Source organism: Eleutherodactylus coqui, chromosome 1 (assembly GCF_035609145.1).
Source record: "Eleutherodactylus coqui strain aEleCoq1 chromosome 1, aEleCoq1.hap1, whole genome shotgun sequence".
Lineage (NCBI taxonomy): Eukaryota > Metazoa > Chordata > Amphibia > Anura > Eleutherodactylidae > Eleutherodactylus > Eleutherodactylus coqui.
The window spans coordinates 175470278-175498271 of record NC_089837.1 but is presented as its reverse complement, the minus strand read 5'-3'; the positions used below and the strand labels follow the sequence as shown (position 1 = coordinate 175498271).

Here is a 27994-nt window from a genome sequence, read left to right as displayed (position 1 = left end):
ACATATTGTGTAAAGCTACCCTTCGTCATTCTAGTAATGGCTTTCATAAAAAGTGGAAAACAAATCCTAATAAAAGGTAATTAAATAGAATTCTAAGGCCAGTTGCATGCTTCCTGCGTATATGAGTTGTGCCCAAGATGCTCAGGCACAACTTGCAATCAGCACATGGCCTGTGTTAACAGGCAATCGTTCTTCTATGAAGAACTGCCAGTTTACTGTGAGGGAAGGCAGGCGATCTCTGGTCCGCACCACCTCTAATCACTGAGCGATGATCCCTCCTGTGTGAATTACACAGGAGTAATCATCACTAGGACAACTGTCAGGTGCTTCTACACCCAACAGTTGTCCCGTGTGAAAGGGACCTAAGTCTGCAGTGTCTACATACAGTGATATGTAGAAGCTGCAGACAACAAGCAGTCCAAACCTTTTAATGAAATACTATTGCAAAAATATTTGTCAGCCAAAGTACATGCATTTAAGTGAAAAAAATGCCTTCAGTAAGTGCCCATAGCCTTTAACTTTCTTGTTCCCTTTTGTCAATAATCCATTTTCCCAGAATTGTACGTAAAATATTTTCATATGTAGGTCTTTAAAACAGATTCAGTGCCAATTTATATATATGTACTTTTTATGTAGAAAAAAATGCAATGATTTCAGAAAGTAATACATTTTCTAATTCTTTGTCTTTCATCATAACATGGTTTATTTGAGTCATTACATATGTGCTATTGTTTTGACATTATGCCGTATCTTTTTCCAGGGAGATCCCGGATCTGTGGGTTCCAAAGGAGAGGTCTGTATTACTAAACAAATATGTCATTGCTTATTGTTACTAGCTTAAAGCTGGATATGAACAGCACTTGTCTACTGCAGCGTCGGAGGAGCGGGCTCACAGCTGAGGAGATGGCGGGGTAGATAAGGGATTTCTGTCACACTACAAAACATGTAATCTAGCAGTCACCCTTGTGTTCAATAAGACTGGCATACCTAAAAATGTATGTAAAAAAGTAAGATTGCATGTTTAAAGGTCACTTTTAAAAAAAGATTGTGGTAGCTTTGTAAGCGGGAGACATTCTTGCAGAAGAGTGGCATGCAGCCACTCTGACACAGCAGCTGATGGTCTGGTACCTGGTTGGGAGTGGGAAGAAGCAAGATGCCAATGCTTGCCAGCACTGGTCAAGGAACAGCACTGTTGCACCGTTGTGCTCCCTCTCTGCCGGCTCACTGGTTCGGCCGGAGAAAGGAGAAGCAGGTGCCGTTGGCACGATGTTGGAGCTCTTGGACACTGCTGTTTTGTGGTAGCCTCATAAAGGCTATGCAGCGGGGGTTCTGTCCCCTGTGATGACGCGGTGATGATGCAGTTAGTGTGTCACTGCCTGAAGTTCTGGCCCCTTACCATCTTAGTTCCCTTTCTACAAAGCTTAAGGAATATTGGAAGGTAGCATTAAGCTATTTTGAACAGTAAATAAGTAGCAAGGCACAATAGTGATATCTGAAATATTGCCTAAATGATTCCTATGAGCCATCCCCCAATGGATTTAAACCAATTGGCATGATTAAATACTGAGAATGTATCACTCCACCAAGAGTCTTGTGTCGCTTGATGTTCTTTTAGCCATCTGTCTCTCATTTCTGCAATTACTTGAATGTCAGCTTTAACTTGCATGTTGCCTGTGTTATCTACATAGTGGCAGCATGTGGGGCCTATTATCTGACACATACCTCCCTGTGCTGTTGTCAGATAATCAAGTACTACAGTATGTTGGTTAGTAACCACAATGATCTGGGATTGTACTGTGTTTCTTTGATTATCCAGATCCAATACTGCAAATATCTGATTATCTAAGTAGTTTGTGGCCTGCACTAGTTTGTCCCACATCTGAAGGAGGGCAGGATATATAAAAAAAGCATACTGAAGCCCCTGTTCCATGGATTCATAGGAACAACATAAGACTTACCATTAGGTCAAAAATGATTGTCTGCAGCTCTCCAAAGAAGAGTGTGTTCAGGAATAGTCATATAGGAGAGATCATTGTGTGAAGTACAAAGGTGGCAGGTATAAGTTGAGCAAGGGTACATAACCCTGTTCTGTTCAATGGAATCCATTTATAGACTTCATGTCTGCATACAATGTAGATACTTGGAGGAAATGCTAGGACAGTATGGTTGAGGACACCAGCTAACCACCAAACTGGATCTTCATCTGCTATTTTACTTGTGGGTGCTTTATCATTAAAATAGTTACAAGACAGATTCACTTGCCCACAGTAGTTTCACGTGTAACCCCTTGCAATTATGACTGCTCCTGCTATACACTGGGCTTTGTGTGATGAGTTTCCCATGGAAGTTTTATGTGTTGTGTGTGGAGAGAATGATTATGCTGTTGGTGATCTGGACACAAGGGCAATCTATCTTGGAGGGAAAGCATGTTACTATAGGTGTTTTCTGATGGCTAAAATGTGAGTGTGCATTTCTACCCTGCTCGGTTGGTAATGATCAGTTAAGGAACAACCAAGTGTCTTCATACCAGGCTGCTACTGAGAACTAATACTCTTTCCATTTTTAATTTGATGGAAGTCACTGCTGTGTATAGGGTGTTAGCCAGGTCTGTCAATTCGAACATATTAAGGGGAATGGCTATATATGGCATACTTTTTGCAGCTATGAGGCTATGTGTGCATATCAAGACGTTTCTACGTTTCTCAGATTTATCAATAGCCTTAAAAATAATCTCATGATGCTTAACAAACTTATTGTCCCAATCTTCATTTAGTACATTATAGAGTCCCTCAATACTGACAATAGAAACAGCCATCCAATCATTTGTCAGGCTGTGGAGCTAAAACCATTTGCAATGGCTCGTGTGTATGCAGGTGTTCTTTCTTTCCAATTTAACTGAAGTAGCAGTTGTCAAATGGATGTATGGACCATCAAGTCTTGGTTCCAAACTTCTTCTCACATGTCTTTTGAGAACAATCCAGTCTCCAGGAAGCAAATTATGAGACCCCTCTTTTGAATCTAGAACTGGAATCAAGGAAAAGACATATCTATGACTGTCCATCGCCGGCTTATGCAGCCCCTTCACATAAGACGTTAGGTCTTCATACTCTGCCTGCAACAGCTGTGGAGATTATAGGCCTGTTACAGGGGCTCTAACAAACAGGAGCTCATAAGGGAACAGCTTGGTCTTTTTATTGGGTGTGCTTTGTGCTGAATAAAGAACTAAGGCAAGACATTCTGGTCATGGTTTTCCCGTATGTTCAATTGTATTTTAACTTAAAAGTGCCACTCAGTCTTTCTACCTTGCCACTACTCTGGAGGTGGTATGGAGTATGGAATGCCTAAGTGATACCCAACCCTTGTAAGATCCCCTGAAGTATCTGACCAGTGAAATGTGTACCTCTGTCATTTTCTATGACCTCTGATACTACATATAAATAAATCACTACATTCAACATTTTTTTATTAACTTGGCTTTGGCATTGGCATTTTCCACAGGCCTCGCCTCTGTTCACCCTGAAAAGAGGTCTAAACCAACCAACATATACTCCTGCACACTTAGCTTAGATAATTGTATGTAGTCTATCTGCAGTCAATGGGTAGTTTGGTCAAGGTGTGCATTGAGAAGGTACCTTTACAACTTTGTCTGAGACAGTATACTACACATTACCTTTTTAGACTGATTGGTAGATCCATGGCTCAGAAGCAGCAGCATCATGAAGAAGAGCATTTGGGGAAGACACAGGTGTTTATATTTCTTTCAAACTCCTTTGGTTTAGTTTCCCTCTTGTGCAACTCTTCTTTTTCTCCTGTAAAGACCTGTTCCTGCAAAACAGACAACAGAAAGATATCCACTCCTGACTCAGTTACAATCAGGTTAACCTGCACAACTTCATTTAGTGGGAGTTTGGCTGCAGCCTTTGCTACTATATCCACCCTCTGGATCTCTAATGCTTTGGGGGTTGCTCCCTTTGTATGAGCCTGCATGTTGATGACTGCCACCTGCTTGGGAAGTGCTAATGCATCATATAGTAATGATTCTGCTTCTGAATTCTTGATTGGCTGACCCAATGATCGAACAAAATTGTGTGTCATTCTGAAAGCATACCTTGAACCAATGTAGACATTAACAATCTTACCTTCAGCCAGCTTACATGCTTCAGTGAGTGCTGTCAGCTCAGCATCCTGAGCAGCCTTCCCAGGAGGGAGTGGTTTTTGTACAATAACCTTGTTGTTGGTTACCACTGCATAGCCTATTTTTGCTTTTCCATTTGCATGGTATCTGGAGCCATCTACAAAAAACTCAAAGTCTGCATTAGCTAAGAAAGTTTTAACACCATTTTCAAGAACCTTGGTCTCATTTTTTATTAATAGTCATGCATTTGATGATCGCCCTCCATTTCCATCTCCCTGCCTTTTAAATTTAATGAAAGCAGTGAGGCTGGATTTAAGACTGCAACTTTGAAGGTGCTAGTAACATGATTTTGTACTTAGCGAGCCTGGCCGCTGAAAGATGTTTAGTCTGTGCCCTATTTTTAATACAGAATGTGTAACCATGACTGTGAGGGTGAGACCAAGCACAATAGAGGTGGACTTGTCTATTACAACTGCCACAGCCATGACAGCACACATACAACAGTGACCCTTGCATGACAGAATCTAATTTTGCAGAGTAGTAGCCAGTAGCCTACTCTTTCCTCATTGTTTCTAGGTGAGTATTCCTTCGAGTGCTCACATGTTTCATGAGAGAAAAGGGTGAAGGGAATGTCATAATTGGGAAGGCCAAGAGCAGGAACTGAGGTAATTGCTCCTTTGAGATCCTGAATAGATTGTAGGGCTTCGATGGACAGTTAAAACTTTGAAGGGACAAACAGTCATAGAAGAGTTATAGAAGACTGGATGTTTGGAGTATCCATTCTTTGCAATATCCAACCAAAAGTACCTTGGAACTATCTATAGAGACTTCAAAGATCTTGGAAAGCAGGTGGAGGAACTAGAAGCACAGGTAGTCTTCTCATCCATCCTCCCAGCGAATGGCCATGGAATAAGAAGATGGAACAGGATTCTAGAGGTGAATAACTGGCTATGTTGATGGTGCCGTCAGCAAAGATTTGGATTTCTAGACCATGGAGTGCATTACCTATATGATAGATTGCTTGCTAGAGACAGGTTGCAGCTTACAAAAACAGATAAGCATATATTTGATGGGCGCCTTGCTTCACTTATTAGGAGAGCTTTAAACTAGAACAATATGGGAAGGGAAGTGAAAGGCCAGGTAAAAATACACAGCTAATTAATATACTTGAGAACCTTGCTATTAGAAGTTGAAAGAAAGAACAAAGACAACAAATTCAGAAGGAAAGTAGAGGAGCAAGAGACACTGATCACAAACTAAAATGTTTTTACACAAATGCACAGAATATGGGAAACAAACAAGGAGAATTGGAGCACCTAACACAGGAAGAGAAATATGATCTCATAGGCATCATGGAAACTTAGTGGAATGATACACGATTGAAATACAAGGCTTGAAGGATACAACTTATTAATAAGAATCAGACCTAAAAAAGGGGAGGAGGTATTGCATTGTATGTTAGGTAAACATTATTTTTTTAAGAGATTCAAGCTTCAGAACATGGTAGTTCTGTAGAAACTATTTGGGTAAGAATACAAGAAGAGAACAGCATAAAGAACACTAATGTAGGCAGAAACCAAAATTGGCAGCAGCACGCAAAATAAATTCACTATCAGAGGTATACAAACCTATAATCTAACCACATTAAATAATGCAAGGTTCTTAGTATATAATTTGATCAAATTACATTGGCCCATCTACCAACGTCCAGGTGACCAAGCTCTCAGATGGGTCCTAACATTAATACCAGGTGGCTATCTTAACCTGGGAAAGCTGAGTTCCTACCTCTCAAAATGCTCCTCTCTTGGGACTAAGCCTACAAATAAAACCAGGGAGGGTAGGATACTATATAGATGTTCCAATAGGAGGGACAGGAGGTAGATGGGCGGCAGGTGTGCACGACCCAGTGAAGGCAGCCAAAGCTTCACAATATTTGTATAGAAAGGGAAAAAAAGGGGGGTCAGCACTACCCATTGGAAATATATCCCAATAGAAATGTATAGGTGCACGCTAAACCATGGCTGCAACATACAGTAAAGGCAGAAACCAAAATTGGCAGCAGCACGCAAAATAAATTCACTATCAGAGGTATACAAACCTATAATCTAACCACATTAAATAATGCAAGGTTCTTAGTATATAATTTGATCAAATTACATTGGCCCATCTACCAACGTCCAGGTGACCAAACTCTCAGATGGGTCCTAACATTAATACCAGGTGGATGGTATATGGGCCAATGTAATTTGATCAAATTATATACTAAGAACCTTGCATTATTTAATGTGGTTAGATTATAGGTTTGTATACCTCTGATAGTGAATTTATTTTGCGTGCTGCTGCCAATTTTGGTTTCTGCCTTTACTGTATGTTGCAGCCATGGTTTAGCGTGCACCTATACATTTCTATTGGGATATATTTCCAATGGGTAGTGCTGACCCCCCTTTTTTTCCCTTTCTATACAAATATTGTGAAGCTTTGGCTGCCTTCACTGGGTCGTGCACACCTGCCGCCCATCTACCTCCTGTCCCTCCTATTGGAACATCCATATAGTATCCTACCCTCCCCGGTTTTATTTGTAGGCTTAGTCCCAAGAGAGGAGCATTTTGCGAGGTAGGAACTCAGCTTTCCCAGGTTAAGATATCCACCTGGTATTAATGTTAGGACCCATCTGAGAGCTTGGTCACCTGGACGTTGGTAGATGGGCCAATGTAATTTGATCAAATTATATACTAAGAACCTTGCATTATTTAATGTGGTTAGATTATAGGTTTGTATACCTCTGATAGTGAATTTATTTTGCGTGCTGCTGCCAATTTTGGTTTCTGCCTTTACTGTATGTTGCAGCCATGGTTTAGCGTGCACCTATACATTTCTATTGGGATATATTTCCAATGGGTAGTGCTGACCCCCCTTTTTTTCCCTTTTTTTTCCCTTTCTACACTAATGTAGGCATTTACTATAGGCCACCTGGACAAGCAGAAGATAATAATGAACTCTTTCTACATCAGATGACCAGGCTCTCAAAAAAGCATGACATAGTGATTATGGGAGATTTTGACTATCCAGACATTTGTTGGGTTTTTCTCTCAAGTCAACGTAATGGATCCAGCAAATTCTTATCCGCTCTTGCTGACAACTTTATCATCCAAAAGGTTGAAGAGAAAACAAGGGGATCTGCTATCTTGAACCTAATTCGTACCAACAGGGAGGAAATTGTTGAGGAAGTAAGGGTGGCTGGAACCTTAGGTGGCCGTGATTATGCTATCCTTGAATTTTAGATAAAAAGGTGATGAAGACCTGAGAAAACTCAGAAAGGCAGATTTTAATGAACTCAGAAAGAAGGTAGGAAGAATCCAATGGCTGGATGTATTTAAGGACAGAAATGCCCAAGAAGGTTGGGAAACATTGCAAAATTAGATTCTCAAAGCACAATCGTTAACAATCCCTAAAAGAAGGAAGAATGGGAAGCATTTAAAGAGACCACGATGGATGAACGCAGAACATGTTAAAAAAAAAAGAAAAATATGTTTATCAAATGGAAAGAGGAGGGAATATCTAAAGAAGAATATAATGCGGTCTGCAGAAACTGTAGGGCAAGTGTCAGAAAAGCTAAAGCTAATAATGAATTGAGGCTTGTAACAGAGACAAAAAGCAATGAAAAAGAATTTTGGGGGTATGTCAAAAGCAAAAGAAAAATCAAAGATGCTATTGGATGCTTACAAGTTGAAAATGGTGAATTGGTTAAGAATGATGTTGAAAAGGCTGAACTTTTACATTCCTATTTTGTATCTGTTTTCTCTCGGAAAGTAGATGGAACATCAACTGATCTTCCCTGTGCTATTGGGGGAATAAAAGAAAGCAGGTTATCTATAAGTAGAGAGATGGTGAGGGAACACTTCGCTAATGTAATTGCTGAACCACTCGCCATAATCTTTGAAAATTCCTGGAGAACAGGAGAAGTCCCAGAAGATTAGAAAAGAGCAAATATTGTCCCTATCTTCAAAAAAGTGAAGAAGGTGGATCCAGGAAACTACAGGCCTGTGAGCTTGACTTCTATACCACAAAAGATCTTTAAACAAATTATTAAACAACATGTACGCAAGTACTTGGATAAAAATGGAGTAATTAACCAGAGCCAGCATGGGTTTGTAACAAACAAGTCATGCCAGACTAATCTAATTTCCCTCTATGACAGAATCACTGACTGGTTTGATCAGGGAAATGCGGTGGATATAGTTTATCTTGACTTTAGTAAAGCATTTGACAAAGTATCTCATAGCATACTTATTGAAAAAATGACCAAATATGGGATTGACAAGGCAACTGTTAGGTGGATTCACAACTGGCTGAGTGATCGTACTCAAAGAGTGGTCATACATGCCTGCACATCCAAGTGGAAGAATGTATCAAGTGTGGTACCACAAGGCTCTGTCCTAGGCCCAGTGTATTCAACATTTTTGTAAATGATCTGGAGGAGAGAATTGATAGGAAACTCATCAAATATGCTGATGACACAAAGCTAGGAGGGATAGCTAACACTAGGGAAGAGAGAGTATTCAAAAAGACCTAGAAAAGCTTGAACAGTGGGTGGTGACTAACAGAATGGTGTTTAACAAGGAGAAATGCAAAGTCTTACATCTTAGCAAGAAAAATGAAAAAAACACAGAATGAGAGGAATTGGGCCAAACAGCAGCACATGTGAAAAAGACTTGGGTATACAAATAGAACATAGACTGAACATGAGTCAACAATATGATGCAGCAGCCAAAAAGACAAACACAATTCTGGGAGGTATTAAGAGAAGCATAGAGTCTAGATCACGTGATGTAATTATCCCCCTCCACTCCTCCTTAGTCAGACCTCATCTAGAATACTGTGTCCAGTTCTGGACACCGATCTTTAAAAAAGACAGAGGCAAACTGGAGCAAGTTCAGAGAATAGTTACCAAGATGGTGAGCGGTCTGCAAATCATGTCCTATGAGGAACGGTTAAAGGATCTGGGAATGTTTAGCTTGCAAAAAAAGGCTGAGAGTAGACTTAATAGATGTCTACAAATAGCTGAAGGGCTGTCACAGTGCAGAAGGATCAGCCCTATTCTCATTTGCACAAGAAAAGACTAGAAATAATAGGATAAAACTGAAAGGCAGGAGACACAAATTAGATATTAGAAAAAACTTTCTGATAGTGAGGGTGATCAATAAGTAAAACAGGTTACCATGGGAGGTGGTGAGTTCTTCTTCAGTGGAAGTGGTCCAACAATGGCTGGACAAATATCTGTCTGAAGGGCTTCAGAGTATTTCTCAGAGACTTGGCTTCTCTCTGTGGTAACACACACCAGCAATACTGCTTGCCGCAATGTGTGAAAGCGAGTAAGAGCTGAGCACCTTCTTGTAAGGGTATGCTTAACATAACGTTTGTGAGATCCACCACTGTGAAGATGGTGGAGCTGACCAGTACCTGTGACAACAATGTGTGGGGATTCGGCACCAGTAGGGTGTTAATAATTGTGACAGCATTAACTGCTTGTAAATCATGCAATAGGTTTCAGGTTATTCCTTGGCAACATTTTTCTTGACTAGGAACAATGTGTATTGTAAGGGGAATGTCACTCTTTAATGATTCCCTTTTCAAGGTAGGCCTCGAACTGCTCTAATATTGCTGCTTCATGAGTAGCGCTAAAAGGGTATTGTGTGATGTTTTGTGGCCAACAGTATCTCTAGTACCATTGCAAAAACCTATTGCATGTACTCAGATACATTGTCTTGGGAATCAGTAACCGTAATCACAGCACAAATAGCAGTTAATAACCTAGTTGGTTAGCTAGGGGGCTAGTCACCTTAATACCATTTGGAGTACATTCAATTGTTGCTTGTAATACTGTAAGTATGTCTGCCCCAGTAAGTTGACTAGGCAGGTTTCTGACACCAAAAATCTACCCACAACTTCCAGAGTATCATGAAGGGTAGCAGTTAATTGTTTTGTTTCCTGTAATTGCATTTCTTTTTCTCCTGGTCCCATCCCATGCTTCATCACCCCTGTAAGCAATTTTGTTGGCACATCAGATGCTCTAAAAACAGATCTGACTGCTGTAGTGTCCACTAAGCAACTGAGAAGGTCACTTCCTAGTAAGATGTTCTTTACCTCAAGATAGGCCATGAACATGGCTCTGGAATGTGATCATGTATCCCATCCAAAAAAGCGCAACGCAAAATATTTTCACCTGCTGCCTTATTTTATTTAAACCCCATGTCTAACCACGCAATCTGCAGTCTCATATAGTAGTCAGTCACAGTCTCTCCATTATTTTGAGTGATATGGTCTAATGTGAGGGGACTCAAATCCAGCTGTGCTTTCACCCAAGCGAATACACAATGAACAAAATCAATGCCGGACTGTTCTGTCTGCAGGTTTGGTCACTTCTGACAGAAACCCCAAATATAGCGCTATTTGAGCGTATAGTGACCCCTCACCCATTAACACATGTGCAAGTGGAGTCAGCTCCTCCATGGTGGCTCTATAAGTAGTTTTGATGGTCCTCAATTCACGAGCAAATCCCACAGGACTAGTAACTTGGGTCAGGTAGTCCCTTTAAGAGTGTCATATGATCACTATGTGACCAGGGTTCATAGAGAGGATCTGTTACAGTTGCAGGCTGTTGTACTCCCCCTTCACCTACCCTTAATATTGTTCTTGCCGATGTAACAATTGGATACAGGGATGGGGTGACTCCCAGCCTCCGCCCCCTTAGCGGGAGCCTCACATGACGCACAATAATCTGCTGATGGTGGGTTTGCTGACTACACCTTGAGCACATCTACACTTGGTAACATCCAATTATTCACCTTCTTCTTTAAACCATGGTCCTTGATCCAACCTTCACATTTATTACCAAACTTCTCCCACTTAGTAGCATCCAAACTACCTGTTTTTGGCATACCAACTTTCTTAAATATTTTCTGACACTATCGCAGCGATTGCTTTCCTGAAACATCACTCATGATCTCTACAGCGGTAATTTCCTTATCTTCTGGACAAGAAAACGCGGAGTTTCCTGTGTTGAAACTTCACTTTGGTACTCCCCTGAAATACCCTTGTTTTATCAGAAAATATTTATAACGGCCTTGCTGTTGGGTATCCTTTTCTTTGATCTCTCACTGTTTAAATACACATCCAAAGTGCAAAGAAACACATTACATAACACAAGTCTGAATCTTTCTATGTAATCTTTTTCCAACCACCCCTAATGTCACTTTCATACCTGGTGATATTCATTTGACTGTTTCTAGTCACAATATTCTTTTACTCCTTCCATGTAATACCAAGACACTACAAACACAATCTGGACATCTTCCACTCATTTACACTGTTCATACACTGACTGATGACTTGTGGCAAGTGAAACAGGAACTGAAAGCTGTACCTTTTCCCCAGACAACAGACATAATCAAACACTTGTAAGAATAAGCCGTCCTTACTCACCATGGCTTTGTGTTTGGCTAGTGTCCACTGTCCAGAGATTAATGACAGGTCCTCAGAACATCTCACTTGCCCGCATTCTCTACCAGAATTTTAAAGTATTAGGTAATACCCAAGGGTTGTTGAAGCGTCATCAGTCAGTTAATCCAAATTATGGGCGGTGCAGCAAAGAAGTTAACACAGAGACAACACTTGTGAGTTTCTGGCATTCCTTCTACTTTATTGTTCAATGCCAGAGCTTATATAGTGTGACAACCCCCCACTAGGTTAAACAATTCAAAGTCTACAGAATGTGTTATTACAAAGGTTGATTATGATGAAGCTGCATGCTCCGTGTCTGATACCTTTTTGATAAAACAATGCACGTCTTTTGTACAAGCACGTCTTGCTATGCACACAGTACAAATGTTATGCACACAACAATACTGCACAAAATATAATTCAATACTTTCACATCAGTAACGTTATATTTTTATTTTAAAAAATGTGCTACCTCTGCCTCCATTTGTTATTGCCATGCCATCCTGAACATGTGTCATACCACCACTTGTGACCACTTACAGCTTGCCACGGGACACGCACACAACACTTTCCCATTAAAGTCAATTAATCATCTGCAGACACCAGTTTTCTATGTTCATGTAGCTGCTGTAAACTGAATTAACTGGCTTACTTGACAAAACAGTCAATGAATCTTTGTGTTAAATACAAGTGAAATGCAGTGAAAGTGTAGTTATTTATATAGCTCAATCACTGGTACAATGAAAAATGAGATATCGGTAATACATTGTATGTAGAATTTATAAATACTCATAAGTGTCAATTAAAGGGGGTTTTCTGGCTATTTTTATTTATGATATATCCTCAGGATCGGTCATCAATCAGCTGGGGTCTGCTACTTGGGTTCCCGACTGATCAGCTCTTCAGGCATCCATTGTCACTGGCAAAACAATATACAGCAGAAGCAGATTGCACTTACTCCTGTGTAGTAGCCGGTGCTGGAAATTTTATTGAGTTTAATTGGATCTGCACTTGCAAGTTCCAACGTTGGCCACTACACAGGGATCAGAGCAATTTGCCTCTGCTCCCTACCCTGTGTGTTTTGCCAGTAACAGTGGGCATCCAATCAGCTAGTTGACCACAGCCAATCAACAATTGATGACCTAACCTAAGGATAGGTCATCAATAAAAATTGCCTGGAAAACTGCTTTAACTTTATGTGTGAATGCTAAGAAGTGAATAAAGTAACACCATAGAGACTTGTTGAATGTATTCACTTATACTGCTATCTTTTCAGAAAGGAGAAGTTGGAGAACCAGGACCTCTAGGTCTTACTGGACAAAGAGGAGAACATGGTCCTCCAGGGTTATTTGGTACCCCAGGTCCAAGGGGTATCACTGGGGACAGAGGTCCACCTGGGCTGCCTGGACAAGAAGGAAGGCCTGTATGTAACATTCTTTGCATAATTTTGCATTCAGACTAATTGAAATAGTAATGTAAAAACTAATGTAAAAATATGTAAGCTAATATCTCACTGTGATCAGTTTTTAATCATTTAATATCAATTGCAGAGTAAAGAAACATACAAGGCAAAAAGGTGTAAGGCCTCATTCTCATCTGTGCAGATTGGTTCTGTTTTCCTGCTTTGCTATGGATGCAGGGAAATGGAAACCACTAGATGAATAGATTTGCCTTATAATGGAACCGAGACACACCAGGTGGACCCCATTGACTACAATGGGGTCCATTTGGTCTCCATCTGTCCAGCATCTTACAGGACAAAATAGCTCTCCATACAGCGCTATTTCATCTTGTATGTTAACAGAATTCAGCAATGGAGGATGAGAACAGAACTTCCAATGCTGATGTGAACAGGCCCTCTTCATTGGAGGCTGACAGAATAGCTTAGCATGCTATGCTATTTTGTCTGGAACAATGCTGGACTGCATGACAGAAACCAGATGGACCACATTATAGTCAATGGGGTCAGTTGGTTGTGGTTCTTGTTCATCATGTACCAGATCTGGCATTTCTGTTATTTTCGTTGTTAGGCTCCCATGACAAATCTGAGTAATAGAAAAGACAAGTCGAATCATAGACTTAGATGATTATATTGATATTATTTACATACTCATCAATGATGATAATTCAGCATTTATGTGTTCTTTAATCTTCTCACAGCCATTTGCAATGTATGCATCCTTATTAATATTAGTTTCTTTTATTTGTAGCCATGCAGATGAGGTTTTGCTATCTTGAAAGGAAACCAATATACACTTATTGGCAAAAAAATGCACCAAGGGAGAGTTGTTGAAATCAAATGAAACTCTATATGTGTGAATGTAATGATTATGTAAGTGATATATGTTGCAACTGGGCCTCTAAATACTGCACACTGGTAGGCTGCATAAGCTGACATTGCAGTGAGTCCCATAAAAGCTTGATCGACCATAAATCTGTCAATTGGGCAGGCCAAGGAAATGTGGCACCTTGACCAAGGTGTTCCCTGGAAGCCCTTATTGTGTGTGGGCAAGCATTATTCTGCTAAATAATGCCGGTTGAAAGCTCTGCTATGAGAGGCAACCCATGTGGCCACAGGATTTCCTGCATATGTCACTGAGCTGTTAGTATCCCTCGTATCACTACTAGGGGTGACTAACTGTCATATGTGATTGTGCTTTAGATCATCACATCAGCAGTTGGGGCAGAGTGTTGCTCCACAAAGCAAAGGCGGAATTGAAATGCTCACCACGAGACCTCCATACTTGAAAATGACAGTCATTGGCTCCCAAACAGAACATGGGGTTGTTGCTAATGACAATACAATTCAAGTCTGTAACAGTTCAGGTTTCACATTCACGACACCACTGCAATCAAAGATGACGGTGTTGGGGTATTAATGAGAGGACACATAATGGGCACTATGATACCAAATTACCTTCTAATATGCACCTGGAAATGGTCCTGGCAGAGACAGGGTTCTGTGATGAAGGTGCCACCTGTATTTGGATGCTGGACACAAAACTGTTGAATCTGCCTGTACTTGTTGGCAGATCAGATGATACTCTCTATTTGTGGCCTGTCTAGGCCTTCCGGAGCCTGTTTGCTAAGTGTGCTAGTCCTCACATAACCACTGCTTCCAACACCTCCTAATGGCTCAGTTAGAACGGCCGTGATGGCTGGCAAATTTATTGAAATGGTCATCCTGCTTCTCTCATTCCAATGATGGACCCCCTCTCAAAGTCTGCTAACTGGGTAAAATGTCTTTGAGTGTGTCGAAGAGGCATGTTGAGCAGTCAACGATCTCTCAACAAGAGGCACACTTCACAAAAGTACAGCCTCTGACAGCCTTTTTATAAGGCAACGGCGAAGCACTTTTACAGTCTCTATTGGCAAGATTCAGTGCCTAATCAGACCACAACTGTAATCATTTACATATCTGCCTGAGACATAATTTTATGCGAATTTTGAAGCAAGCCGACATTTCTATTTTGGTACTTTATTTTTTTTTTGCCAATGAGTGTAGGCCTTTCATTGGGGAAAATAAACAACATTTTAAAGAATGCAGAGTATATATATATATATATATATATATATATATATATATATATATAATATGTATTTTAATGTAATTGTTTCAGTCAGTGAAATTTATCTAACCTTAGCAATTATTTAATTTTCCTATACTGATAACAAATCGGTGCCCTGTGATGTAGCTACTGTATTGTTTCCCTCCCTAAACATTACGTTGGTGTATTAGACAGGGGGAGAACTCAATAATAAGGAACAATGATAATATTCTTTTCTATTTTAGATAAGATACATTTTATGAAAGCTGCCTAAGAGAAAAGCTGTTGTTGTCTAAATCAACCAATCACAGCTCAACTTTCAATACCTAAACTGCCATGGTAAAATTAAAAACTGTGCTGTGATTAGTTGCTATGGGCAACAAAATCTGTTTTCCTTTTAGATAGTATAAATAAATCTTCCCCAATATTGTATGTATTTTTAGGGTGTGATGCTCAAACAAAAACGAAACAAGTGTTGCACTGAAAACCTATTGGGACTATGACTGGTATTGGTGGTGTACATTGAATTACTGTACACAAGAAAATACAGTAAGACACAAATCTTGTGTGCCAGAGAGTACCCCTTAGCGATCCCACAAAAGTAAGAAGTCACCTGATGTCATCATGGCATATTATGTTTCCATAGGAAACTACTGACTATATAAGTAATTACTGTACATTTGCATTCAGCAACAACCGGCTCAGCCACACGTGTGATCTGCAGTTCAATCAGCCCATAGACAATCATTGGACAAAATCGTGGCAAAATCGCACGAAAAAAATGTGAAAAAAAAAACGCAAGTGGCAGCGATGTTTTTGCACGAAAATGGGGTAAAGGGGTGATAAAAAGGCCTGGATAGTAGAAAAAGACAAATTTATCGTAATATACTGACAAGATACAGTATATTACGAAGTCTTTCTTGAAAATACAGTGACCATTTATGTTTTAACATGCAATTTATATACATCAACAGCATATGTATAGGGGGTGCAGTTACACCCGAGCCCAGGAGCATTTAGGGGTCCACAAGGCCACTTTTCTACATATAATGTACTATGAATAAAGCATTATATTTGGCGGCCCTGTTACAACTTTTGCATGGGGCCCAGAAACTTCAAGTTATGCCTCTGATATACATCAATGTGTTTGCTTTATTATAAAGGGTAAAGAGCAATCTGAGCAGTTTATACGAGAAGTTTGCATGGATGTTTTAAAAGGTATGTAGAAATACCAGGAAAAATATATACTTTGTATGAACTAACTCATCATTTATTGTTCTAATCCTATGCAAAACGTTTGACATTTATGAACTGCACTAATTGGTAATCAGATTGTTTTTATTAACTTTTATCTTACTCCTGAATGCATTATTGAATTATGCAATTATTTAGTAAAAGTATAGGTTAATTAGGAAATATAAAAGTTTTTACATTGGCCACCGGAGTAGATATTTAGACTAACACTAAATGCTTTCTGCAGCCAACTTAATAACTTTTCTGTATAAATAGGAACAGAATAAGCAGAGTCATCTCATTTCCATTATAGGGCTGGTGGATGGCAGGATAGTAACAGCATTTATACAGATAAGCCTCTGCATCCATATACCAGAACACTCCCTACTTTCTGAGGGAAGAAAACTGTACTACATTATTACCTAAAAACTAATAAATCTTAAAAAAAAAAAAAAAAAGATCTGTGATATTTCTCTGTCAAATGGTTTCAATTTATGTTAGCTATCATAGCACTCACATTTCCTGATGCACTAGTTCTAAAGACTAAATTGTTCATCTCTAAAATAACCCCCTAGTTTTTCCCACTGCAAGCTCTTTCTCTATTTCTCAATAATCTCTGAGCTGCTGGGTGGTTACTAGCTACTATGCTATATGTCTCATATATCGCACACAGTGAAGTAGATACCACTCCCATATCTCTATCTGTAACATACACTGCATACACAGGGAAAAGATGATCCTGCTTCCTTATCTCTTTCACACACACAGAATCAGCAGCAGCATTGAAAACATTATACAGCAGAATTGCTATGAATCCAGCACTAAGGTGAGATAAAACACTTACTGGAAGCTTCAGCTATGTCTCTGTGTGAGTCTATCTGCCTCTGTCTTCATCTTTGCCTCTCTCATGGATTTCACATGGCAACAGGCAGTGGACAGCAAGCTAGAAAAAAGTGAGCCCTTTAGTGGCCAGTAGTGTAGAGCAATTTCTTGGCATGAAAACATTATTTTAGGCAAAAAAAGGGATTTACACTTTTGCTAATTATCACATTGGCTATCACATAAGTGCTTGTTTGTTGAAAATCTTGCAAATATTTAAATCTTTATGACATCAAAATTAAATGCACATGATATTCTTTTAAAAAAGAGGAAATTAAGCTCACTCCAATCATGTACTGTACATATGTATAACACTTCTATAACACAGCTTCTTTGTATGCTACAATCAATAATTGTTTTGTTTTTAATTTGTTTTTATTTGCATAATAGCCCAGTTACCATCAATACTTCATTCTGAAAGGTTTCAAAGCTGTGATCATTGTAAAATGCAACAAGGACCTCCTGGGGTTCCAGGGCCACCTGGGGTAGTTGGCCCAGATGGTCCAAGGGGACATCCTGGATCACCTGGAAGAAATGGCTTTCCAGGCCCAGTAGGACATCCAGGACGACCAGGTCTTCCAGGATCTAAAGGTATACATTGCAAGACTAAGAGGTTTTCTTTGCATTTATGTATTATGTATGAACATTACTAAACCGATTTAGGATCAATAAACAATGTTTGCTGCTTACATGAAGAAAATTCATGGGCAAAAGTATGAGCTTGTAGAGTTCTGCCAAAGCCAGTGCTAACAATTGAAAACAAATCAAGAATAATGTCAAGCAAACCCAAAAATAGAATGGGGGATATCAAGACAAACCGAAGTGTTCTGTGCCTTGCAATGTGGCTTTTTTTCCTAGGATGACACGTTTCCAATAGGCTTGTCAAATTCCAGTCCAGATTAATTACATGGTACAGTGGTTTATTACACACTACCATTGAACTGAAAGACAGTGGAAATGCATTTTCTTGTGTAATGAATCCTTGCAGGATAATGAGAAAGTCTTGGTTTGGCAAATTCCAGAAGAATACACATTTTCCATTAGTGTACTGCCAACCTGTGACTTTTGTAGTCAATTTGTTTTAAAAAACAATCTTAAGCTAATAATTTGAACTGAAATTTAAATAACTAGATTGACCCGATGTTCGCTACACGAACATAAAATGCTTAAATAATTGTGGTTGTGAACTTCTAAATCCGCTGCATTAGGTGATTATTTAGAGTTTCACTTTATATTTAGAGCAGATCTCTAATGTAAAAAAAGCCTACAGGTCTCTCTCTGTGTGTCTGTCTTTCTCTCTGTCTGTCTCTCTGTCTTTCTGTCTGTCTCTCTGTCTGGCTTTTTCTCTCTGTTTGTCTGTCTCTCTCATTGTCTGCCTCTCTGTCTGCTTGTCTGTTTCTTCCTGTCTCTATCTGTCTCTTTCATTGTCTGTCTCACTCTCTGTCTGTCTCTGTCTGTCCATCTCTCTTTCTATCTCGGTATCGCTCTGTCTGTCTCTTTTGTTCTCTTCTGTCCCTCTCTGTCTGTCTCACGCTCTCTCTTTATTGCTCTCTCTTTCTGTCTCTATTGATCTCTCTCTCTGCTGCTTTTTCTGGATCTTTCTATCACTCTCTCTCTCTGTCTTTCTATTGCTCTCTCTGTCTGTCTATTGCTCTTTCTGTCTGTCTATAGCTCTCTGTCTGTCTATTGCTCTCTTTGTCTTGCTACACTCTCTCTGTGTTTCTCTGTCTCTCTATCACTCTCTCTGTCTGTTTCTCTCTGTCCCTCTATTGCTATCTATGTCTTTCTATCTATCTCTCTATTACTCTCTCTCTGTTTCTCTATTGCTCATTCTCTGTCTGTTTCTCTATAGCTCTCTCTCTGTCTGTTTCTCTATTGCTTTCTTTCTGTCTGTTTCTCTATTGCTCTCTCTGTCTGTCTCTTTATCGCTCTTTCTGTCTATCTCTCTATCACTCTGTCTATCTGTCTCACTATCTATCTCTCTTTCTGTCCATCGATCTCTCTCTCTCTGTCTCTCTATCGCTTTCTCCATGTTTCTATTGCTCTTTCTCTCACTGTCTCCCTCTCTCTATTGCTCTCTCTGTTTCTATCGCTCTCTCACTCTCTCTCTATTGCTTTCTCTCTCTGTCTGTCTCTCTATCATTGTCTCTCTATCACTCTTTCTCAAACTGTCTCTGTCTCTATTGCTCTCTCACTCTGTCTCTCTATTGCTCTCTCTTTCTCTCTATCGTTGTCTCTTTCTCTCTATTGCTCCTTCTCTCACTGTCTCTCTATTGCTCTCTCTGTCTCTATTGCTCTCTCACTCTGTCTCTCTATTGCGCTTTCTCTCTCTATCACAGTCTCTCTCTGTCTCTATCGCTCTTGGTTGGGCAGTGTATGGTGCAGATTAGCAGTGTATGATGTGTTGCTTAGCAACGCTTCACTCATTCCAGCACATGCCTGATGCACTGCAGCACACGCTTATAGACTTAACATTGTAACTTTCAACCCACCTGACAGCTCCCTGAATGTATTAAACTCACATTTGATGATTTTACAGCACCAGTGAGCATGTGTGTCATCTAATGACACCAACATCATACACCAAAGTTAAAGCAAAAAAAGCATATAGGCTTATTTATATTAGATATTACAAATTAAGATGGGCTCCAGGAGGCAGACACAGGTCTGTTGACTGTATTTAGAATTGGACAATTCCTATTAAATTCTGGCTAAATATTGTGACCATAAACACAAGAAATATTTTTTTATATAAAATGTTGATACCTACAGGAATGCCTGGAAAGACTGGCTTAAAGGGACATAAGGGAGACGCAGAACCAGGAATACAAGGCCCTCCAGGAATTCCAGGTAGTTTTTCAGTTACTTGTTGTTATGACCAAATCATTTCTTTTCTTTCTTGACAATCCATATATTGGCAGTCCATATTTCTAACACTAAAAACCTGCACTACTAAACTGGATTGGAATCTCCAGCAATGGGTTTGTTTTATTTCCACGGTGTGAAAATGCATATTCTACTGAGATTGATGATGCTGTTGATCTCATATTTCTAGTTGTAGAAATCTATGACGAAAGATCAAGGGGTTTTCACACTTTACTATACATGACTTTAACATTTACATTTACATATCATTTTTACCTTAATTCCATTTCATTCACTAATCTAGGACCCATGGGACCACCGGGAATGAGCAAAGAAGGTCGATCTGGATTACCAGGTCCCCCTGGCCGAGATGGAGAACGTGGACCTCCTGGAGCACAGGGCTCTCCAGGACAACCAGGAATTTGTGACCCAGCTGTTTGTTTTAGTGCAATTGTTGGAAGAGATCCATTTAGAAAAGGACCAAACTATTAACAGTGATTTTTTTTTCTAGGCAGACTTTTTTTTTGTCTCTATGTCTTTCATGTCTCAGGAAGATTTTTAACGGTCAGCTTCACACAAGTACCTCTTTTAAATAAATAAAAAAAGATTTGTCTTCAGAAAAAACAAAGATAAATGAATCTGAAGGCTGAATGTGGTGACATATATCTGAAGTAAGCGCTACTTAAATTGTATATTTATCTATCTGTAAGGTAAGCAGATATTAAACTGTGAAATGGTTTCACATCAAGTCCTGTTACATAAAATGTGTAATTAGAATATCATATTTTTGTGTTAAAAATACATATTATAGCAAAAGAGAATATGAAAACTAGTACTTTTTATTTAAAATAAACTAAATTCTTTTTCTGAGAAAGTCCAATTTATAAGCTAAATGATGTACCCTACATGAAAGACAATGATCATCATTTGGACCAGAATTAAAACTTTTTTACCAACAATCCTCATTGTTCTCATAATTTGATTAAAACATTAATTTATCTGAAAGCACTGAATTATTTCTTTACATATGCATCTTACATTTTACTGGTGGAAATACTAATTCAAGTATATACCATTTAACGGTTTATACCATTAGTGTCCCATTATAACAGAAAAGCAGCTTTTTCTTCCTGTACTTCAGATTTTGCAAAAAATATACTTTGATATCTAATAGCCTTCCAATTGCTACATGTTTCCAAAACAAAGGTCCCTAATGATAAGAAATGAGTTGTGTTGGTGCTATGGAAATGAGTGATTGAAAGAAGGTGGGCAACATATATACACATATTAAAATATAAAAATGTATACACCGATCAGCCTTGAAATGAAAACTACTTACAGGTGTGGTGAATAACAATAAAGGAGTAAAAAGGACCATTTAGACCTGACGATTCTCGCTCAAAAATCGCTCAAAGCCGTCTTTTGAGCATAATCATTGGGTCTAACTGAACTGACATCGTGCAGTTTTCGTTAATGAATCACTGATTGCTGTCTTTCAGCATGCTTAAAAAAGAACGATCAGCCTTATCAGGAATCCACTATTGTTCCATCTGTATCCCGCTCTGTGAACACAGCTGGGGTATGAAGAAAATAAAAGCGGTCCAGCTGTGTTCTTCATACTCAGCACAGAGCACACAGCTGTATACTAGCTGAACGCTCCGTGAACAGCCGGGGTATGAAGAACACAGCAGTCCAGCTGTATTCTGCATACCCCACTCAGAGGGCTCAGCTGTATAACAGCTGGGCACTCTAAGAAGAGAACAGCTGGATGCAGAAGACAAGCGGTCCCGCTCTTCTTCTGCATACCCTGCTCGGAGCGCAAAGTGATCGCTCAAAACTGGAGCAATCACCAAGCTATAAATACTCACAACGATTATCCTTCAAAAGCCATCTTTTGAGCCATAATCATTGTCTAAACCAGGAATTAGCCACCTTATGTACTGTAAAATAAGCAAAGGTCAACAGACATTGTGTATGTTGGCAACTTAGTAATATAACGTAATTAGCAGTTCTACATTGTTCTCTGGTTTTATGAAGCCCCCTTGCCCATCAATCAGAGCCTCACGTTGAAGCGCAGTGCACCTACACTGGTTTATTTCCAGAACACAGATCAAGACATATAGGAAACTTAGAAAGAGCAGAGGGCCCTGATAGACAAGGTTGCATCACATTCGCCTCCATCGACAGCCGGTTTCAGGGCAGTGCAGCGGTGCTCTCACTAACAAGACTTCTGTGGTTCATAATTGTGAATGGGAGTAAAGGCTAGCCTGTTTGATTGAATTCCCCAGAAGAATTAATGTAGCACAAATTGTTGAAAACGTTACTGTTACGATAGAACGATGTTAGAACACACAGTGAATTGCAGCTTGTGTGTATAGGGCTGTTTAGTTGCAGTGTAATCATGCTGACCCCTATCCATTTTTTCTTGTCAAGCAGCTTGAAATATGAATTCAAAAATGTCCATGCAAGACATCTAATGAATATACATGAAACAAATATAAGTTAGTAATTACTTAACTCTTCAATTGCCCATGCTGCATTCTTTCCATAAATTATTCTGTTAGAGCCACCCTCTCTGAAGATCCTATCTCCAAGTACAGATGTGTCCTTCCTTACCTTGTCTCTAATCCCAACATATCTGGTGTAAGATGTTAAACAAATATGAATAAGTGCATTCAAACAAGGGATGCCATCCATAGGCTGCCATGTTATAAACAGATAAAAAATGCATACCTTTAACGCATACTTTTTTGTACTAGATTGTATTAATTTTCAATCAAGACAATTCAAGAAAGGTTCAAGTGGACTGTCAGTATGGAATTCTTCCCCTAATGCTCTTGTTAATTCTAATAAGTTATGCTAAGGGTAACATCAGAAACAGAGACCACTCTATATGTTGAAGAATTTATGCAGTATGGATCACAGAATAAACCTAATGCTGCACTATATTTGTAAAAATTGAGAAATTTAATTAGAATAGTGGAGTGCTTAGTTAGCGCTCGATGATTTCATCACTCATTCTAAAGAATGACACTTTCATTCTTTGATGTTTTTACATATAAGCAGTAGATTTTCTTTTAATTCTCTATCATTACAATTGTATTCATAAGTATTATATTTCTACAAAAAGTATGTTCATACTAGTCCAGGAAAACCACAAACTTTATAATAACAGTTATTAGCTGGTCTGCTAACAGACACTGTTGGCAAGACTATATCACAGTTGGATGTGGCCGCTAATGAACAAGGCTAATGAACTAGAGAGTATTTTCATATTTTCACTATTGAATAAAAACATGTGGTGTTTGCAATATCAACAGAAACAAGATTTCTTTAAAACATGTGCAAAAAACATTTTACTTGTACGTCTTCAAGATCATAATAGAATATGCTACCACGCATGTCTCTTAGATGGCGTATATATAGCTGAAGATATGTCAAGCTAAGGGTATGTTCACATTTCTGATTTTTGTCCCATCACAGGAACAACAAAATGACAGGAAAAAAAACTATTGGCATGCAAGATCCCTCAAATGATGGACACAAATGGTGCTGATGGAACCTATTGACTATAATTGGTTCCATTTGATTTCTGTCAGGGTGTCTGTTATTTTACCAAGAAAAATAGGGGTGCGTGGTGTGCTACATTTTTCCAGTATTTCTGATAGATGCCATACCATAAACTTCCTAACAGTGGTGTGAATAAAACCCTAGTCTCTCAGATGTTAAATTTTCCAGCTATGGACTATGCAGTCTCAGTCTCAGTTTGCCAATAACAGACATTATATCTTATATTTCACCATGTCATTGCTTGTAGAATTTCAGAAGCTGCATTTAAAGGAGTGATTTCTTGCAGTGCTAGTGAATTTAAATCTCTCTTTTGAAGTAAGCCAAGTTATACAATTTGTCATGATTCCATCATGATACCAATTCAATACAATCTTGCAATATGCAGTAGAAAAACCTATATACTAACTGTATACTTTTTTTTAGCATAAGAGAGTCTATGGACAAAGAATGGCTCATGGATAGCATTGTGATTATACTTTTGTCGACGGCATCAGTAAGAGAAGCTTTTTTTTACATGTTTTTTTTATATCTCATACCGTACATCTCTGGATATATTGGGTTTAGTCATAAGTTAAGGACAGACCTGTCTGTTTATCTGCTTCTCAAAGGTCATGCTGAATTAGAAATTTTATTTTGAGGCAGAGCTTGTGAGCAGACATATCTGAGAGACTGGACAGTCAGTGTAGTGGATGTGAGAAGATACTCAAACTTTCTCTTGCCCAATTTCATATCTGCTAGATTAGCACTGGAAAGCCTCCAAATTCTTAAATATTAAAATGAGAAAAACCTAAGAAAAGCATACATGTGGTTCAATTAATTGTGGTGGTGGACAGCTTCTGTTGCAACAATGACTATTTGTTACGGCACTCTGACCCCCGAGCGCCAGGTGGGGTGCCCTGAGCTTCCCGCACCCCACTGTCCCTGCCTACTTACCTCGGCCCTGGCTAATCCCAGGCGGACAACTGGACGGCGGTCCCTGCGCTGGCTAGGGACCTGGCGACTGACAAGAGAAACTAACTGATGAGGGGACAGAGTGCTGACAGAGAGGCAGATGGAAAAGACCAACAGAACAAACAAAGCTACAGGCAGGCTGAAGGAAACTGACTGGCAACCTAGGGCTAGCTGAGGGTGGCTGCAGACAGACCCAGAACAGACTGAGTAAAAGGCACACTAGAAAGAGACTGACTAGCAACTAGTACTGACTGACTGACACAGGCAGAACTGACTAGTGGCTAACAGAACCAATAACTGGCAGTGAGCTCAGGTCACTGCCAGCCTTATAAACGAAAGACTCCGCCCCGAGGCAGAGAGTGGGAGGAGCCAGCTCCCCCACTACTGCACAAGAGAGATGGAGGAGTGCGGGCGGCGCCCTACGGGCGGACACGCCCACACCACCGCACACCAGCCGTTCCACGTCGCCAGTAGAGCCCCGACGTCAGGGCTCCAGGACGTCGGAGCCGACGCGGGGGTGGCGCGCGCTGACCGCGGGAACCTGCGCTGCCCTGCATGGTAACACTATTGATGCTCTGTAAGATGGTGATTTTATTTATACCACTGTAAAAAATGTCAGATAACCAAAACTAAATTTAGGCATAGCAATTGCTTGTCCTCCATCTTGTTTGAGGACCAACCCTAAGGCTGCCTGTCCACAGGCGAGTTTGAACTGCGTTCCCCGTAGTGATAATCTGGCTGTGGGTAACGCAATTCAAGGTCTCCATAGCGTTGCTATGCAGAGCACTTCCCCCCTGTCCACGAGCGAAGAATCATTGCGATTCTCTGCTCGCGGGCGGCAATTCACAGCATGCTGCGATTTGCTGCGATTCTCTGCTGTCCTCCACAGTCAGCCTATCTATTAGATAAGGCTTACAGCGGAGATCTGTCTGCCGGCTCCTGCCCCCAGAGATCCACCGCGGGATACCGCAACGCCCGTGGACGGCAGCCTAAGGCTTATAAAATGGGTATTTTGCTTTGCTTGAACTCCATAAAAATAAATAAACAGCCATTGGGTCACAGACTAAAATCTTATAATTAAAAGACAATGGAATAGAATGCTTGATTATGTGGGCACATTTATGTTGGATGGTTGACAAAATGTTGATAAGAAATCATAAAGAAGAATGCTGAGCATCAAAAGGGAGGAATTCTGGAAAATGCATTACCACCAAGAAATTAAACCACGGATGGTATGAAAGAAAATACCATTGAAATATATATGTTAATTCTTCAAGAGTGGTGTTTAAAATGGGGGGACCAAGCAATAATTCTGGAGGAGAAGAAGAATCTCAATCTACAAATCTTGACATCAGATGTGAGACTCAAGGAGCAATCAGTGGGAGTAGGTCAAGATTGCCTCCCATAGAGAAAATAAGAATTAAACTCTCATATCTGGGTCTCCTATAGAAACAGCAAATAAAGATCAATATATGTTAACTGAAATACTAAATGAAGTAGAAAAAATGTACAACAATATCAGCTATAAATAGAAAGTTAAAATCATCCAAATCAGCGATGATGAAGGAAAATTAATGACACAATTACATACATTACATCAGGAATCATTAGTAATTTTCAGGAACGTTCCTATAATTTGGAATAGATATGAAAGAGATAACATTAAACAGACTGAAAACTGACAAAGTTGCAGATCCTGAAAATAGATCATGAATAGAGATGAGCGAGCATACTCGTTCGAGCTTGATGCTCGTTCGAGTATTAGGGTGCTCCAGATGCTCGTTACTCGAGACGAGCACCACACGGTACCCATCTTGATTAAACGAGCACTGACCATTGAATTCAATGGAGCCGGCAATACAGCCGGCTCCATTGAAAGCAATGGCCTGCCGGCGAGCGCGAGATGAATTGTCGGGAAGGGCTTAAATATATAAGCCCTTCCCTGCAATTCATCCAGAAATGTGTAAAAAAAATAAAAATATATACTCACCTTGTCCCGGCAGAATTATGTTAGCCCATTGAATTCAATGGAGCTGGCAATACAGCCGGCTCCATTAAAAGCAATGGGCTGCCGGCGATCGTGGGATTAATTGTCGGGAAGAGGTTAAATATATAAGCCCTTCCCTGCAATTCATCCAGAAATGTGTAAAAAAAAAAATATATATATATATACTCACCTGGTCCCCGCAGACGAAGTTCAGCGCGGCCAGGGGCAGTCCTCCTGAACTGCTCTGAACAACTGTGAGTAGTATTCAGCAGCCGGGGATTTAAAATCCCCGCCTGCTGAATGAGCTGCCTCTAATTGGTCACAGCCTGACCAATCAGAGGCAGATTCCACTCACACACCCATTCATGAATTTATGAATGGGTGTGTGACTGCTGCCTCTGATTGGCTCAGCGGGACCAATCAGATGAGAGGCAGCAGTCACTCACCCATTCATAAATTCATGAATGGGTGTGTGAGTGGATTCTGCCTCTGATTGGTCAGGCTGTGACCAATTAGAGGCAGCTCATTCAGCAGGCGGGGATTTTAAATCCCCGGCTGCTGAATACTACTCACAGTTGTTCAGAGCAGTTCAGGAGGACTGCCGCTGGCTGCGCTGAACTCCGTCTGCCGGGACCAGGTGAGTATATATATATTTTTTATTTTTACACATTTCTGAATGAATTGCAGGGAAGGGCTTATATATTTAACCCCTTCCCGACAATTCATCCCGCGATCGCCGGCAGCCCATTGCTTTCAATGGAGCCAGCTGTATTGCCGGCTCCATTGAATTCAATGGGCTAACATCGTTCTGCCGGGACAAGGTGAGTATATATTTTTTTTATTTTTACACATTTCTGGATGAATTGCAGGGAAGGGCTTATATATTTAAGCCCTTCCCGACAATTCATCCCGCGATCGCTGGCAACCCATTGCTTTCAATGGAGCCAGCTGTATTGCCGGCTCCATTGAATTCAATGGGCTAACATCGTTCTTCTCTGCCACAGCTGTTACAGCTGTGGCAGAGGAGAACGTTCTTTATGCTGACAGTGTGTATGTGTGGGGGGGGGGGGGTTGGGTCTCACTCTTGCCACTATTGTGGCTTAATAGTCGGACCTGGGAACTTGAGATGCAGCCCAACATGTAGCCCCTCGCCTGCCCTATCCGTTTCTGTGTCGTTCCCATCACTTTCTTGAATTTCCCAGGTTTTCACAAATGAAAACCTTAGCGAGCATCGGCGATATACAAAAATGCTCGAGTCGCCCATTGACTTCAATGGGGTTCGTTACTCGAAACGAACTCTCGAGCATCACTGAAAGTTCGACTCGA

General features: G+C 40.1%; 1 protein-coding gene across 1 annotated transcript in view; it reads left to right on the top strand.

Moving 5' to 3' along the window:
- The window catches only part of COL21A1 (collagen type XXI alpha 1 chain), a 294411-nt gene extending 273302 nt beyond the window's left edge, over nucleotides 1–21109 (top strand). Inside the window, exons 25-30 of the mRNA XM_066603971.1 lie at nucleotides 761–793; nucleotides 12912–13058; nucleotides 16347–16401; nucleotides 17686–17886; nucleotides 20068–20145; nucleotides 20465–21109. Of these exons, the coding sequence (XP_066460068.1) occupies nucleotides 761–793; nucleotides 12912–13058; nucleotides 16347–16401; nucleotides 17686–17886; nucleotides 20068–20145; nucleotides 20465–20652 (702 nt within the window). The 3' untranslated portion in view covers nucleotides 20653–21109. The remainder of the gene's footprint in view (nucleotides 1–760; nucleotides 794–12911; nucleotides 13059–16346; nucleotides 16402–17685; nucleotides 17887–20067; nucleotides 20146–20464) is intronic.
- Nucleotides 21110–27994: the final 6885 nt, after the last annotated feature.